We start from the raw sequence: 15,067 nt of genomic DNA, 5'->3' as shown, positions 1-15,067 counted from the left end.
GATCGGCGCTTTTCTTCGGAGAATAAAGGCTGCTTGGCTCGGCAGAAAGGCTTTGTTGGCTTCATTTACCAAAAACAATGCCCACCATTTAACACCGGGCAACATCTGACACAGAAAAGAAGCTCCTCTGCTTGGAGGTGCATTATCCCGCCGTGAACGTATTAAATATATCTGCTGTGTTCGGCTCATTAGAAGAAAAAAAAAAAAAAAAAAAGAGGCAGTCAGACAAGCAGAACAGTCAACGAGGGTTTTTGTCTTGATTGGATTTCGGAGACAAAAGCTGTGCCATTAAGAGAGACCTTTATTCTCGAATACACAAATATGTGACAAAAAAAGAGGGTTTTTTTGGTGCTAAAGTGTTGTGATGCTGGGTAATGAGCCTCTATCTGAATGATCATTGGTGACAAACTCACAAAAGCGAGCTTTGAGGAAGCACGCGTATGAAATGCCAGAGCTGCCACTTTATCTGCAGTAATTATAGGTTAGCTTGCAGACCCTTCAATGATCATTTACGGCGCTGCCTTCAGTGCATTAGAGGGGGAAGCCACACCGGCTCTCAACGCCGTTAACGCAACACACACAAAAATAGGTCTGATGCCCTCTTATTTCTTATTTATCTGCAAAAAACGAAAAAACAAGGGGGTGTCATTGTTGGCCTGCCAATCACAGGCGAACATCTGCAACAGCTTTCAATTAGTCTGCACGCATTTAAAACCCTTTCATGCGCTCCCCGCGTCTGCTTTCGTAACCATTCCAGGTCTAACGCGCTAAAAATTTTCATTATAAATCAAAAATGAGGTAAAAAAAAATGGATGGAGGGGAGGGACAAACTGGTGGATTTCTTCAGCCTAATTGCTGTTTCAGAATGTGCAAAAAAAGGGGGGCATTTCATTAATCATTTAATCATGTCCCTCACAGGATGAGGGAACTAATGTTGCAAATACCCTTTTCATTTCACTGCCCATAATGCTATCTTATGCACTTGATGTATGGCGTGTGTCATGAATTACAGCTGCTTCAAAAGCACAGAGAGGGCTGCTCGCCGTCCCTGAAGATACCTCATTACACAAAAGAGAAGGAAGGGGGAAATCTTTATTAAGCTCGCCTCTCATCGACAAGCAGCTTGTTTCTCTTGCATTTTGTCAATGTGTTTGTGTGTGTGGGATTGGGTGGGGTGTGGGGGGAGTCGTCCTCCAGGCAGTTAGAGTCTCCTACATTCAATTTCACTGCTGGCCAGTTAGCAAGGCGATTACAGGAAGATTACTATGTACATTTATGAAATATTCAAATGGCAGCATGTTCTACTGAGCATTAATAATGTCAAACAAAGGCTGGAATGAAGGAGCAGGAAGGCAGAAAGAGAAAATTCAACCTGAAACACAGTTTATTCTGTCAAATGAAAAACACTACAATCGTTTTGTCTGCTTTTTTGAAGCTGTTTTGAGCTCAGAAATGAGAATCAAAGGAGGGAAAATCACAAAAAAGAAGTGGTGAGCGCATATAGTCCCACTCTGATCATCTTTAATCTATTGTAAGTGCTTTTCAGTGTCTTAAAACTAGAATTTTTAGAAAAAAAAAAAAAAAAACTTGGATTATTTTCTAGGACATGGTTTCTGCAGGGTGGGCAGGGTTTTTTGGTAACCCCGCCCACTCTTCATGTTGGTGAGACCTTGGGTGTATGTTCTACATGACAAATACAATCTTTTTTTGTGTCTGCTCCTGATTCTTAACAATCTGACTACAGAAATACTCAGAAATGCAATTTGAAGCTTAATTTTCTTTATAAATGTTCTTTATTGTCAGAAATACGCTATAAAAACATGATCAAATTTATGCTGTCTGTGTTTCCTGCAAGGCCTCCATTCAGGAGCTGCATTGATCGGTGTGCTTCATTCAAATAAGATGTTAGAAGAGAAAAACTCAGATAAGAGAAACCATTGACTGTACAAGAGAACTGGACTGAGTGATTGTAATGTCACTTTCAGCTTCAACGAAATTAACTCAATTCAGTCGGCATTCTTTTGTGAAACGGATGTCGGCATTTTGGACCCCAGACAACATCAATAAGTAGTGATTGGTCAGAGTCAGTTTAAGACACTATATCTATGATAACCACTCTACCCAATCAGGAGTGAGCTTGATGGAAGTTCTAACACTGAAAGTGGGCTACACAAAAACTGTCAATCTAATGTTCAACGTGGGGACCAGCGGACACTTTCATTGACTGTACGTGAGAACTGGACTGAGTGACTCCTCCCCCCTTGCGTTCCAAACAGGAAGAACCCGCTGAGAGTGGTTGCCATAGAAATGTTGTCATCTGGTTCCAACATGGCAGAGTCTAATATGGCAGCTTTTCCAGAAAAATATCAACAGAACTGTCTCCCTTTCATTGGAGTAAGCCATTTTCTACACATGACATCACACTTGCTCAGTCCAGTTCTCATATACAGTCAATGTGAGAAGTCAGTGAGAGGAGTAAATAACAATCCAAAAGTGGGTGATCAACAAAAGGGGGGCAGACAAAGCCGTTACTCTGAGCCTTTTATAGGATCCTGCAATTTGTCAGGATGAAAAGAGAACAGAAGATGTTTTTCTCCCCAAACGCCACACAGATGAATATGCATCAACATCCACCAAGGGCCCAATAATAATAAATATACACAAGCAAGCGCTTCTGTGGAGATCATCGGGGGCCCTGAACGCCCCGCAGAGGAACTCCTCCACCAGTTTACTGTGACACAAACTCCAGCTTAATCAGGCTGATGGATGGACGCACTCACCAGAACCCCCCCGACCCATTAACATACATAAAGGAGTGCGTAGCGTACTGACGGCCATTTTGCCGCGGAAGTGCCCTCTTCCTTTAAAAGGTCTTGTCACAGAGCGGCAGGCGCACGGACGGGGTGGAGGAGGGCAAAGCTACAGAGGGGGGGGCTCCACCTCCGTCTGCATATGTGTACATTACACAGAGACAAGGAGCTTTTTTTTTTTTTTTTTTTTTCTGCTGCCTTCTGGGTTTAATTAGCAGCGAGTTACAGACACAGACGTTGGACTTGGAGACGGAGTTTGCCATTTGAACGTGGAGGCTGCCTCGCTGCCAGTAATAAGGAGAGCGGGCTGGTGACAGAGGGAGCAGGAGTTAAGTGTGTTTGGATGGTGGAGGGGGTGGAGGCAAAGCTATGTTTATGTACAGAGACCCTGTAGTTCATTAAGGTGGGTGGACATTGATTTAAAATGTGTATATAAGGCGAAAAGGGCAAACGAGGAGGGAAAATATGATATTTTATTATTATTTTGTTCTAATTGGGAACACTTCAAACTTCATTCACAAAGGAAATAAAGTTAATTTCTGAGCGCAGACTTCTAGAATCCTAGAAATGCAGATTAGCGTTAAATTACACACAGATTATCCTGGCGAGCTGAGACTTTTTTTCCACAAACGAGTTTTACGTACAACAAAACAGAAGCCTGAATGTGACACTGCAGAGGCTCCTGCAGCCAGATGCGCTACCAGTAACCTCCACCCAAATGCTGTCATCCCAATCTGACATCCGCTTTATGTAACGCGTGTAAACTGCAACCGGCGCCACGCTCGCGCTCGTGTGTTGCAGCCGGCTGGCATCTCCAGAAACATGAAAGGACTCCCTCTGACACCTACAATCACTGCTCCAAGGCACGCCACCGAGCAGCCATCTTTGTTCTAATGACGAGCCTGACTTCTTTGTTGGCGTCTGTTTTCAAGAGGGTTACAGTACACGCGCGTGTGTGTGTGTGTGCTCCGAGACGCCGCGCTGCAGCAGACAATGTTCCCGTAAACGGGTAAAATGTTCTGACAAAACTGCCTGTCAACCTGCACACTTTCAAGTTTGGAATTCTCCCATCTGTCTCTCTGGCTGCTCCAGCTCGTCTGCCAACACGCTTTTTCTTTTTTGTTTTGCTTGGGATTACTGGGACGGGTTTTCGGCCCTCACCTGGGCAACCATGTAAGTCAGTGGTCTCCGACACCATCCAGGCCATGACATGGTTTAATGTGTTTTCACAGACCGGCTTCCTTTGAGGCAAAAAAAAAAATTAGCCTCCAGTTTCCTTTAACTTATGAGGGTAATTTTTAACCATTGATTTCCTGTAGGAACCATTAAAATGTACATAGAGATTTTCTCTTAAACTGTAACTGTCAAAGAGGAAGCTGAAAAATTAGATGCCAACTTCAGCCTCATGACTTATAAGGTGCAATAGATAAATTCAAATACAAACAGTCACTAAATCTGAACTAAATGTGAATACACTGTTTGAGCTACTTTAATAGCAACAACCTCGTAACATTAGACTCTCAGTTGCTGAATATTATGCATTATTAGGTGTCAGAATTAATCCAAATTTGTCTATTAAATGCAGATTTCTTTTATTTTGAAGTTAAAGGTTCTTCTTCCTCTTTTTCTGCAAAAAAGAACTTTCTAAATCCGTTTAAAGTTGTTAACTTTGCGAGCAGGAGGCTTTCACCGCAGCTTTAAGAAAGCAGTGGATGTATCTTCCACACGACTGATTTAGTCAGACATGTTGGCAGGAATTCTGCAGTTTTTCGACATAAAACTTCGTTCAGTATCAGCTTACGAATAAAACAGAAAAAGGTAGGTGGTGTTTTGTTTTTCTCTGCAGCTCCGTACCAACTGTGCAGCTATAAACACAGTGGCGCACGCTCATTAACGAGCTAAACACGGGTTACTATGTTACGCAAATGGTGTTCACACTAGACAAGCAGGGGGGGACTTCTTTGTCTTTTTCTACAGTTAATACCACAAGTCTGCCACCTACAATTGAAGGGAGTTCAGTGCAAATTGTCAAAGTGGTCCAAATCTCCTGTAGCTTCAGATTTATTTTTCACAGCTCTATCCCGATAAATGAACAACTTGCCGTCATAGAATCGCGGTCGGGTACAGACCACAATTATTAATTTCTCCTTTGTGATCAATTTTCAAATGGTTAGGACAACTGTGAATTGAAAGGGGCGCCATCCATACCTCACTACCAAATCCAAGTCAAAGTCAAACTGGTTTAACTTGCGGCCTGTTTTGTGTGTAGAGCAAAAAAGAAACTTGTTGTAGAAACCTGTGTAGCTACACACAAATGTTGCACGTTGGTGGGGGAGGTGTGAACGTAGCTTTCCATGGACCAGTACTGGTTCGCACTTATCTAAGCCACTCGACCTACCAAGAAAATGAAGTCAATTCAGTGGCGTTTTTGTCGTGGTACAGATTTAATCATTTTGGGACCAGATGACGTTAGTAACCAGTGATTGGTCCGAGTTTGTCTGAGTTATTTCTATGGCAACCACTTTTAACAATCAGGAGTGAGTTTATTGGGAAGCCACACCCTTTCAACTGAAGAGAAGAATATAGAGAATCTGTCAATCAAACACTTCGAGCGTTGGAGGTGGGGCCATTGGGCACCACATCCTATTACGGAGGCACCTGATTGGTCAGTTTATAACTTGAATAACTTACGATGAAGAAAATATATAATGAAAAGGAATTAGGTTTAGCAAGTACATGTTAAAAAGAGGAAGAATGGTTATTCTGACAAACAAGCTGTTCATTTTAATAGAAGTCTATGGTGTTTTGGCTTTCTAGAACCAGTGTTCCTGTTTGGAACACAAGGGGGTAGAGGATAATCAGTCCGGTTCTCTCTTTATACTGTCTATGGGCCCGCCTCCTGTTTTCTGTGTGAACAGAACGTTCAGTTCAAAAGGGAACAGACTGATGCCTTCTTTAAGAGAGTGTTCAATGTGATAGGACACAGTATCAGAAAACCTACTAATCCACTACGAGCTTGCTGCATCACACGTCTGCTCCGGAGCTGCAAGATCAACCGCTCCGCCGGGACAAGAGGACATGTAGTCCATCCAGCAAACAAGCAGCGGCGGCGGATCGTCTGTTTTTTTTATCCATTTCCAGGTGATGCCTACAGATGCGCTCGGTGGCTCTGGATCCGCGAGGAACAAGCAAACACTTGTCAGGCCGGCGTTTAATCCACTGCCGTCACTTCTGGCCTCTTTCATGAGCTCCACATGCCTCTGCGGCGTGTGAAAGTGAGCCGGGCTCCGTCTTTCAAAGGCCGGTAAACAGCGTGTTTATCGGCGCTCCTTTTCAATCCATTCACGTTGGTTTTAGTTGCTGGAGAATTTGCTGACCTAAATCCTACAGCCCCCCCACCCCCCACGGGTGGACTCGTTTCTGGTTTTATTACAGAGTTCCCTCCGTTCAGTCGAATATAAGTCCGAACAATGTCCCGATTTGAGGAGTTTGTGTGGATTCGCCGTTTGCAGCCCATGAAAAACACTCACCAGATCGTTATTTCACAGTTAATTACAAATCTAATTAGAATATTCAAATGAAAGCTTTTCCTTTTTCTTTCTTCTGTGTGAGAGCAGGGAGCCGGGGAAGGAGGGAGGGGAGGGGAGACTCTCGGTGAGTGGCAACGTGATAACCTGTAATCGGCAGTGCTGCAAACACCTTCTTCCTTTGATGTCCCCCCACTAACATCCTGGCAACAAAGCCGGCCAATTACAAATGAGCTAATTAACTAAATTGTTGATGGAGCATGAAGAGTTCATTTGCTCTGGCGCCTGCACCATGACAACAGTGAATGGGGGCTTTTGTTGTGGAGGTAAGTGTGCGGCCGTGCGAGGTGCCATTAGCTTTTTGACGCTTTCACACAAACCTATCGGGCCCCTCCAGCCGTGGAGAGACCGTTAGTTGCGGATCAGGGGGTGGCTTGAGAGCGGAACCTCGCCAACGAGACGTCCAAGAGGTCGGGGTGTGGAGGCAGGGGCCGCAAAGTTTGAGTAAATGAAGGGAACGACTCGTGCTTCAACCAAAAGAAAATGACTTTTTTTGTACCAGGAAAAGAGCTTTCTTATTGCAATTTTAAAGTGACGCTGAACGTTAAACTGCATCGACAAATCACTCAACACAAAAACAAATTAGGATATCAGTGGCAAAAGCAAGACATTTTTGAAAAAGTGCATTTAAGAAATCAAAACAAATCAAATTAAAATGTCAGAAATCAAAACAAAACAAAGGAATATTTCAAAAATCAAATTGAAATGTTAAAAAGACAGATATTGCCTTGCCAAATAACTACTGGTTGACCAGTGATATCCCATAATACCATCCTTCTATAGGTTTTTTTCAACATTTTGATTTTTGTGAATTATTTTTGTTTTCTGAACTATTTTTTTTAAGTTTTCTTAAATCTTTGATTTTCCTTGGTGATCTTTAAATACATTTGCGTTGAATGATTTGTTGACTTCAGGGCCACCGTACATCTTGGTTTTAGAGCATTCTCTTACTTTAAAAACTGTCCAAAGTTGTCACAGATGTTCTCACAGCCGGGCCACTTGCACACGCCGTGACCATACAGGGGGTGGGTTCCTCCGTTCTCTTCGTGTAGTGAGCTAGAAAAACGAAAAACAAAGACAAGAAAGAAAATGAACACAGGAAGATGTAGAAAGGAAGTCAACGAAGCAAGACAAATTATGTTTTGTTCACAGGTGACATAAAACTACAGGAAAAGAGGCAGATTTAAAAAGGGAACGGGTGAAAAGTAAATAAAAAGATCAATCTGGCTTCACTCTTTAGCACCGAACAAATCGCAGACGGCACCAAAATAATCTCACTGAAGTAGCGTAACTTTTTGACTCCTATGACATCAACCTGAATCAGCTGATACTGAAGCAGTGAAAAGCAGCTTTGTACCACTGAGGAATACTTTACGTAAACGCATTTGCATCGATATAAAAACTTTATATTAGAGGGATTGTACTAATTTGCACAAATGTACTTTAAAAAGCTTTGTGCCAATATGCAACACTTTAAGTTAGCTCCGATAAGCAACACTTTATGTTAGCACCGATAAGCAACACTTTACCTTAGCACAGATAAGCAAAACTTTATGTTAGCACGGACAAGCAAAACTTTACGTTAGTACCAATAAGCAACACTTTACGTTAGCACCAATAAGCAACACTTTACGTTAGCACCGATAAGCAACACTTTACGTTAGCACCAATAAGCAACACTTTACGTTAGCACCGATAAGCAACACTTTACGTTAGCACCGATAAGCAACACTTTACGTTAGCACCGATAAGCAAAATTTTACGCTAGCACTGATAAGCAACACTTTACGTTAGCACCGATAAGCAACACTTTACGTTAGCACCGATAAGCAACACTTTACACTAGCAGCAATAAGCAACACTTTACGTTAGCACCGATAAGCAACACTTCACGTTAGCACTGATAAGCAACACTTCACATTAGCACCGATAAGCAACACTTTACGTTAGCACTGATTAGCAACACTTCACGTTAGCACCAATAAGCAACACTTTACGGTAGCACCCTTGGATCAATATGGAACACGTTCTGCTAGCAAGTTTGTATCGATATGCAACACTTCAAATTAGCATGTTTTCAAAGTTTTGCAACAATTTACCTTAAAAAGCTTTGTGCAAATATGCAACACTTTACATTAGCACAGATAAGCAACACTTTAGGTTAACATGCTTGGATCAATATGCAACACGTCCCCCTAGCACGTTAGCATGTTTTCACAAATATATACAACAATTTACATTACCAAGTTTGCACCTATATGTAACACTTTACGTTAGTTCTTTTATACTGATACGCAACACTTTACGTTAGTGAATATGCATTGATATGTAAAAATTCAAGTTAGCGAGTTTGCACTGATAAATAGTTTTGCATCATTTCACACTTCATGTGACCAACTTTGCGCCAATATGCAGTACTTTGTAAGTTGCTTTACATTGTTATGTAACACTTCACATCAATATACAACACTTAGTGACAGCAGCTTTACGCTGATATGCAACACTTTGCGATAGCAGCTTTGTGTCATTATGTGACTCTTTACAAAAATTATTTTTTTTCTTTATGAAAGAATCAGTTAACTTTTGCTGATTCCGTAAGTACTTTGCTACTTTTTCCGCTTCAACATCAGCTGGAATTACATTAATAGTGTAAATAGTTGAAGTTGAAAAAATGTCAACACTGATGCTAAAGGGTTCAAAAGAGCCAGATGGAACTGTAAGGAAATCTCAGATAACATCTCCAAGAGAAACCCAGAATGAGTGGAAGCTTTGTCTCCATCCCAGTCCCATCTTGTAAAGTCATTATCAGGAGTGGGGGGGTGGTGGACACTGGAGGCTTTCAAGTAAACATTAAAAATCCAGACAGCCATATAATTTTCATCAGGAGATTAATACTCTGTGTAACTTATGTTCCTGGAGGAAAGGGGAAGCAGGGGTGTTGCTGGCGTTTCTCAAATGGCACCCAAATAAGTTACGACCCCGAGCAGACAGCACGTCCTATTAAAGATGACAGTTTAACCTTTAGGCTTTGGCACTGCTGATCTGTGTGTGAGGATGAGGCGGCGTCGTGTGAAGTGGGCGCCGGGTTTTCCCCACCGCATCGATCCACGGCGTGTTAGTAAGCAGCGCTCCTGACAATACCACTTGTTCGATCATTACGAGACACCACACACCCCTCGGGATGAAAAAAAAAAACACAACAAAAAAGTCTTGTTTCCCTCTTTCTTCCTGTTTTTCTCCATCTGTCATGTTTTTTTTTCCCGACAGATATCTCTTTCAAGTCTCCTTTTAGTAGTACAGGAGAGATGGCATCTACTTTAAACCAATTACACAGCACTTCCACCTCCACTGTAAGCCTCTGCACATCCCCACCCCAAGTCTTTATTATAATATCGCCCAAGAAAAGCCTCTGAATAATGCATGGGGCAGATAGGCAGCTACGTGAACAATGTTTTTTTTCGCTGGTTGGTGCATCTATAAAAGACGCCATCACACGGATAAACATCCTGGAAACGCCACTCAAGGCATCACGTATTCTGTTTACATGACAAGCAGCAAGCAAGGTAATTTTCAAAAGAGAGAAAAAAAAGAAAGAGAAAGCACTAAATACTTAATGTACAAGGGGGCTACCTTGTCTCGTCTGCCAGAGAGGCTTGTAAGTAAGTGCGCCCGCCTGCCTGCATGGCTTCCTCTCCTGCTTTTGATATGTGTGTGCAGGCTAAGTGTGTTCAGCTGCTCCCCAGGGAGAACAAAGCTTTGTTTTTTGCTTTTATTTTTACCAAGATACTAATAAACTATTGAATAAATAAGCAACCCCCCCTGTTCATCTGTTTTCCCTGGAGTTCTACAATCAAACATGGCACAACAACCTGGATGTGGTGTAACTTTTACCTCTCCCTCTCGCGCTTCAGAGCCGGCGACTGTCCGTTGGTCAGGGCGTGGTGAGAGATGGGGGGAGACGCTTTGGCGGGGTTGGAGGAGGAGGTAGTTGAGGAGGTGTTAGTCGTGGTCAGGTCTAAACCGCCGCCGCCCACGCATGTGCCTGTGCCCGTGCCGCTGCCGCTGTGTTTGATGCCGTTTTCCTCCATGCTGTGACCCCCGCCCCCTGTCACGTCCTTCCACAACTGTTGGAGTTCTGCGGGACTCAAACCACCTGCAGCCAAAAAGGAGGGAAAGTGGACATCGTCATCAGAAGAGGGTTCAAAAGTCGGCCAAGTTCTAACTTCCTTCAAGAGTCTTGACCTTTTAACCCTGTAACACCAGAGACGTCACCGGCAAAATAACTGGAATACTGTGACTATTCAAAAATGACATAATTCCAACGGATTTTGCTGCGTAGAAAAGTTGCTTTTCTTTGCGTCAGAATCCGCTGATTTACTTTAATCACATAAACCGTTAAATACTATAAAGTATGGCATTTCAGTACAAATCGGCTTTTCTCAGCTTCAGATTTATTTGATTTACTTTAGATATGTAGACAAGTTACTATTGTAAATTGTCGTATTTTGCAGTTGGTTCCCCGGGGCCGGATCCGGTCCTCCAGATCATTTTATTTTATTGTTATTAATGGCCCGATGTTATTTGCGCTCATTTATAACTTGTATAATTTTGATTTGTGCGATTTAGTTTGACGCCTCTGCTGTAAAGTGTCACATTTCGTGCAAAGCTGCTTTTAAACGCATAAGAATCAGCTAATTTACGATAATTGCGTAAACACTTTACAAAAGTGCTGTGTTTTGCCCAAAACTTCTTTTCTCAACATCAGGATTTGTTGGTTCATGTTGACGGCGTAAAGATGTTATTACTATAAAATGTTGAATTTGAGTGCAAAGCTGCTTTTACATCAAAAAAGGTAAACACTTTACCGCTGTAAAGTGTCACTTTTTGAGCAAACAGCTTTTCTCCACTTACGTTTTTTTTAGGTTTTACTTTAAGTAAAAAACGTTTAAACTGTAAAGTGTCGCATTTCAATGCAAAGCTGCTTTTTTTTAATCAGCCGATTTACTTTAAATACGGAAGCACTTTACTGCTGTAAAGTGTCGCATTTCGCGCAAAACAGCTTTTCTCCGCTTCAGAATTTGTAGGTTTACGTTGATTGCGTAAACATTTTCGTGCTGTAAAGTGTTTCATTTTAGCGCATTCTTTGCATTTTTTTTCTTCGCATCACAATCAGCTGATTTACTTTAAGTAAACACGTTACTTCTGTAAAATGCAGCATTTCAACACAAATTTGTCTTTTACTGCTTTAGAATCAGTTGATTTACTTTAAATACAGAAAATGTTTTACAGCTGTAAAATTTTGGCATTCTAAAATTTTGCGCAAAACAGCTTTTCTCAGCTTCAAAATTCGAAGGTTAACGCTGATTGCGTGAACACTTTTTACTGTTAAGTGTTGCATTTTAGTGCAAAACAGCATTTATTTGCATCAGAATCACCTAATTTATGATTGCGTAAACACTTACTTTACAACTGTAAAGTTTCGTATTTCAATGCAAAGCTGCTTTTTTTCTGTCAAAGGATCAGCTAATTTATGTAAAATATCAAAATACTTTACAGCCATAAAGTGTTTTCATATTTTTTGTGCAAAACAGCTTTCATCTGCTTCAGAATTAGTAGATTTACATTGATTGTGTAAACATTTTATTTCTGTAAACTGTTGCATTTTGCTCAAAACGGCTTTTCTCCATTTAAAAACTCATAGGTTTAAGCAAAGCTGCTTTTCCCAGCTTTAGGATCTGTTGGTTTACGTTGTGTGAACATTTTACTACAGCAATCAGTGCAAAGCTGCTTTTCTCTTTATCAAAATGAGCTGATTTATGTTACAGGTGGTTTACTTCAATTAAGTTAACTCTTCTAGTACTATAGTGTTTCAGTGCAAGTTTGCTTTTACATACTCAAGAAGTTGTTAGTTTACGTCAATTGCATAGACACTACACTGCGGTAATTCACAGCAAGGAATTAGATGGATTTAATTCATTTGTATAAAAGGTTAAAGAGTTATGGCAGTTCATAGAATGCCAGCATTAAAGCTTAAACTGTGGTGTTAAAGGGTTAGACACATCCAAAAGTTTCCTACTTGTTTCCCTTTAGAATAATGACTGTCAATTTTAGCAATTTAGTAATTCTGTTTAATCTAAAGTCCTTTTTACAGCTTTATATTTTTCTGGAAATAATCATTTTCGTTCTTTGCCATTTTGCTAGAAAACAACTTTGAATTAAAGGAGAAGGTGGAGCCAAAATCCTTCCCTTTCCCTTACCCAGTGTTTCCTTTTATTCTCTCTGGTTCTCAGTCAAAGCAGTAAACAACAACAACAATCAGTGAAAGGAGGAGGAGGAGGGGGGGCTGGGGAATAGAAGCAAGAATGGAGAACAACAAACAAATATGGGCAGAGCAGAAAGAGGCGGAGAGGCAGAGAATAAAAGCCTTAATCTGACCGAGAAAGGCAGCAGCGGGAAGGGAGAGGGTCCTACCAAAACATTAATGTGGATCGTTAGGGCCAAATTGGAGGAGAAAGGAGCATACCAATGAGGGGAGGCAGAGACAGACACACTTAAAGACAACGCTACAGGAACATAGGTGCATACAAATTAGATTGACAAACAAGACATGGAAACACAAGCGGAGGAAGTGGCGGCCAAACAGCACGAAAACGAACAGGAAGTCCGACGCTGCAACTCCTGCAAGTCATCCGCTGAACTATCCTTCACTTCCTCTGCTTACCTGGTGGGGGCAGGGTCTGTCCGGGCAGGGCGGCCTGGCCGGGGGTGGGCCCCGGCAGCGAGAGCAGGCCCTGCCGCTGCATGTTGAGCAGGTGCTGCTGCTGCTGGAGCTGCTGCATCTGCAGGAGCTGCTGCTGGAAGACGAGCTGCTGGGCGGCCAGCTGCTGCTGTTGCTGCTGCTGCTGCTGTTGCTATAGAGAGGAGGAGGAGGAGGAGGAGGAGGAGGAGGAGAGGAGCGCAGAGGAGAGGTGGGAGGGAAAATTACACAGGAATTAACAGCTGAGATGACGGAGAAGAAGGAGCTATGCGGCGGCGCTAGAGTGGATGCAGAGTCTGAGCCGTGACCTTAGCTGTCCGCAGCACAGAGTTCACTCTGTTGGTGCCAAGTCAGGGCAGGACTCAAGTCCAACTGGTTTGTAACTGAACCTCTGCTGTAATTCTCTTTCCACGCCCCCCCATCTTCACAGTTAATTGTCCGGCCCTCATTGGTGGTTTGTGATGACTGTAGAGTGATGCTACGACCATTTTCTATGAAGAATCAACGAAAAAGTGCGTATATGTGCATTTCGGGCTTTAAAACACAATATTTTAAGTTAGTTTTCAGGCTCTATGTACCAAACACACGTCCAGTGAACACGTTAAAAGTTAAACTAGTTGAACTTTGATTTACCAGGGACACAGATTTGGTAGTGACAAATGAGTAGTGTCCTTTTTCAGTCATGAATGTGCTAACTATTTTGCCAACTCTTTCATGTATCTCAGTTGTATCAAACTCATTAGGGCCACATTCAACCCGTCTGATCTCAAGTGGGCTGGACCAGTAACATAATAGCAGCATAAGCGTCATCTGTAGCTTTGTTTTTGTTGTTTTTTTCTCAGTTGGAAAAAATGTCTCAAACAAATTAACCACCAAACCACTTATTACATTTATTATATTCATTTCTTGATCTCTTGTTATGCCAGTTTTGCATTTCCTTTTCTTCCCCTAGAGGCAGAAATGCGCATTGCAGTCATTTTTTTAAGGAACCCTAACTTGCCAAAGGACCGAACAAGAAACTTGTTTTCTTTTTAAAAAACAACCATATATTTTTTTCATTCGTAAGTGGGCCGGATCAAACCCTCTGGCGGACCGGATACAGTCCATGGGCCGTATGTTTGACACCCCTGATGTATCGAAATAAAGATGTGAAAGAAAAAGCCTCGAGCAAGATTCACCAGGTTTGCACTGCTAGGACATTTCACACCAAGCTTCTTTAAAGCTATGCTTTAGTATTGCATACAGCTAATATCGGATTCATGCGCTAGTGTCGGATACACGCTCTAGTGTCGGATACATGCGCTAGTGTCGGATACACGCTCTAGTGTCGGATACATGCTCTAGTGTCGGATGCATGCTCTAGTGTCGGATGCATGCTCTAGTGTCGGATACATGCGCTAGTGTCGGATACATGCGCTAGTGTCGGATGCATGCGCTAGTGTCGGATGCATGCTCTAGTATCGGACGCATGCTCTAGTATCGGACGCATGCTCTAGTATCGGATGCATGCTCTAGTATCGGATACATGCTCTAGTATCGGATAGATGCTCTAGTATCGGACTCATGCTCTAGTATCGGATAGATGCTCTAGTATCGGACTCATGCTCTAGTATCGGACTCATGCTCTAGTATCGGATACATGCTCTAGTATCGGACTCATGCTCTAGTATCGGACGCATGCTCTAGATTCGGACGCGTGCTCTAGTATCGGATACATGCTCTAGTATCGGATACATGCGCTAGTGTCGGACGCGTGCTCTAGTATCGGACGCATGCTCTAGTATCGGATACATGCTCTAGTATCGGATACATGCTCTAGTATCAGACACATGCTCTAGTATCGGATGCATGCGCTAGTATCGGGTTGCGTCAGACCTACAGATTCACACTCCCAACTCGTCATATATAGACAT

The 15,067-nt window shown here is 42.3% G+C and overlaps 1 protein-coding gene across 1 annotated transcript in view; it reads right to left on the bottom strand.

The window, feature by feature from the left end:
* Positions 1-15,067, bottom strand: part of foxp2 (forkhead box P2) — a gene marked incomplete in the record, with an annotated part of 88,428 nt that overhangs the window by 21,246 nt on the left and 52,115 nt on the right. Inside the window, 3 exon segments of the mRNA XM_024286866.2 lie at positions 7,349-7,453; positions 10,289-10,550; positions 13,119-13,308. Of these exon segments, the coding sequence (XP_024142634.1) occupies positions 7,349-7,453; positions 10,289-10,550; positions 13,119-13,308 (557 nt within the window).

This window comes from Oryzias melastigma, linkage group LG23 (genome assembly GCF_002922805.2).
Source record: "Oryzias melastigma strain HK-1 linkage group LG23, ASM292280v2, whole genome shotgun sequence".
Taxonomy (NCBI): domain Eukaryota; kingdom Metazoa; phylum Chordata; class Actinopteri; order Beloniformes; family Adrianichthyidae; genus Oryzias; species Oryzias melastigma.
This window is presented reverse-complemented; position numbering and strand designations above follow the sequence as displayed.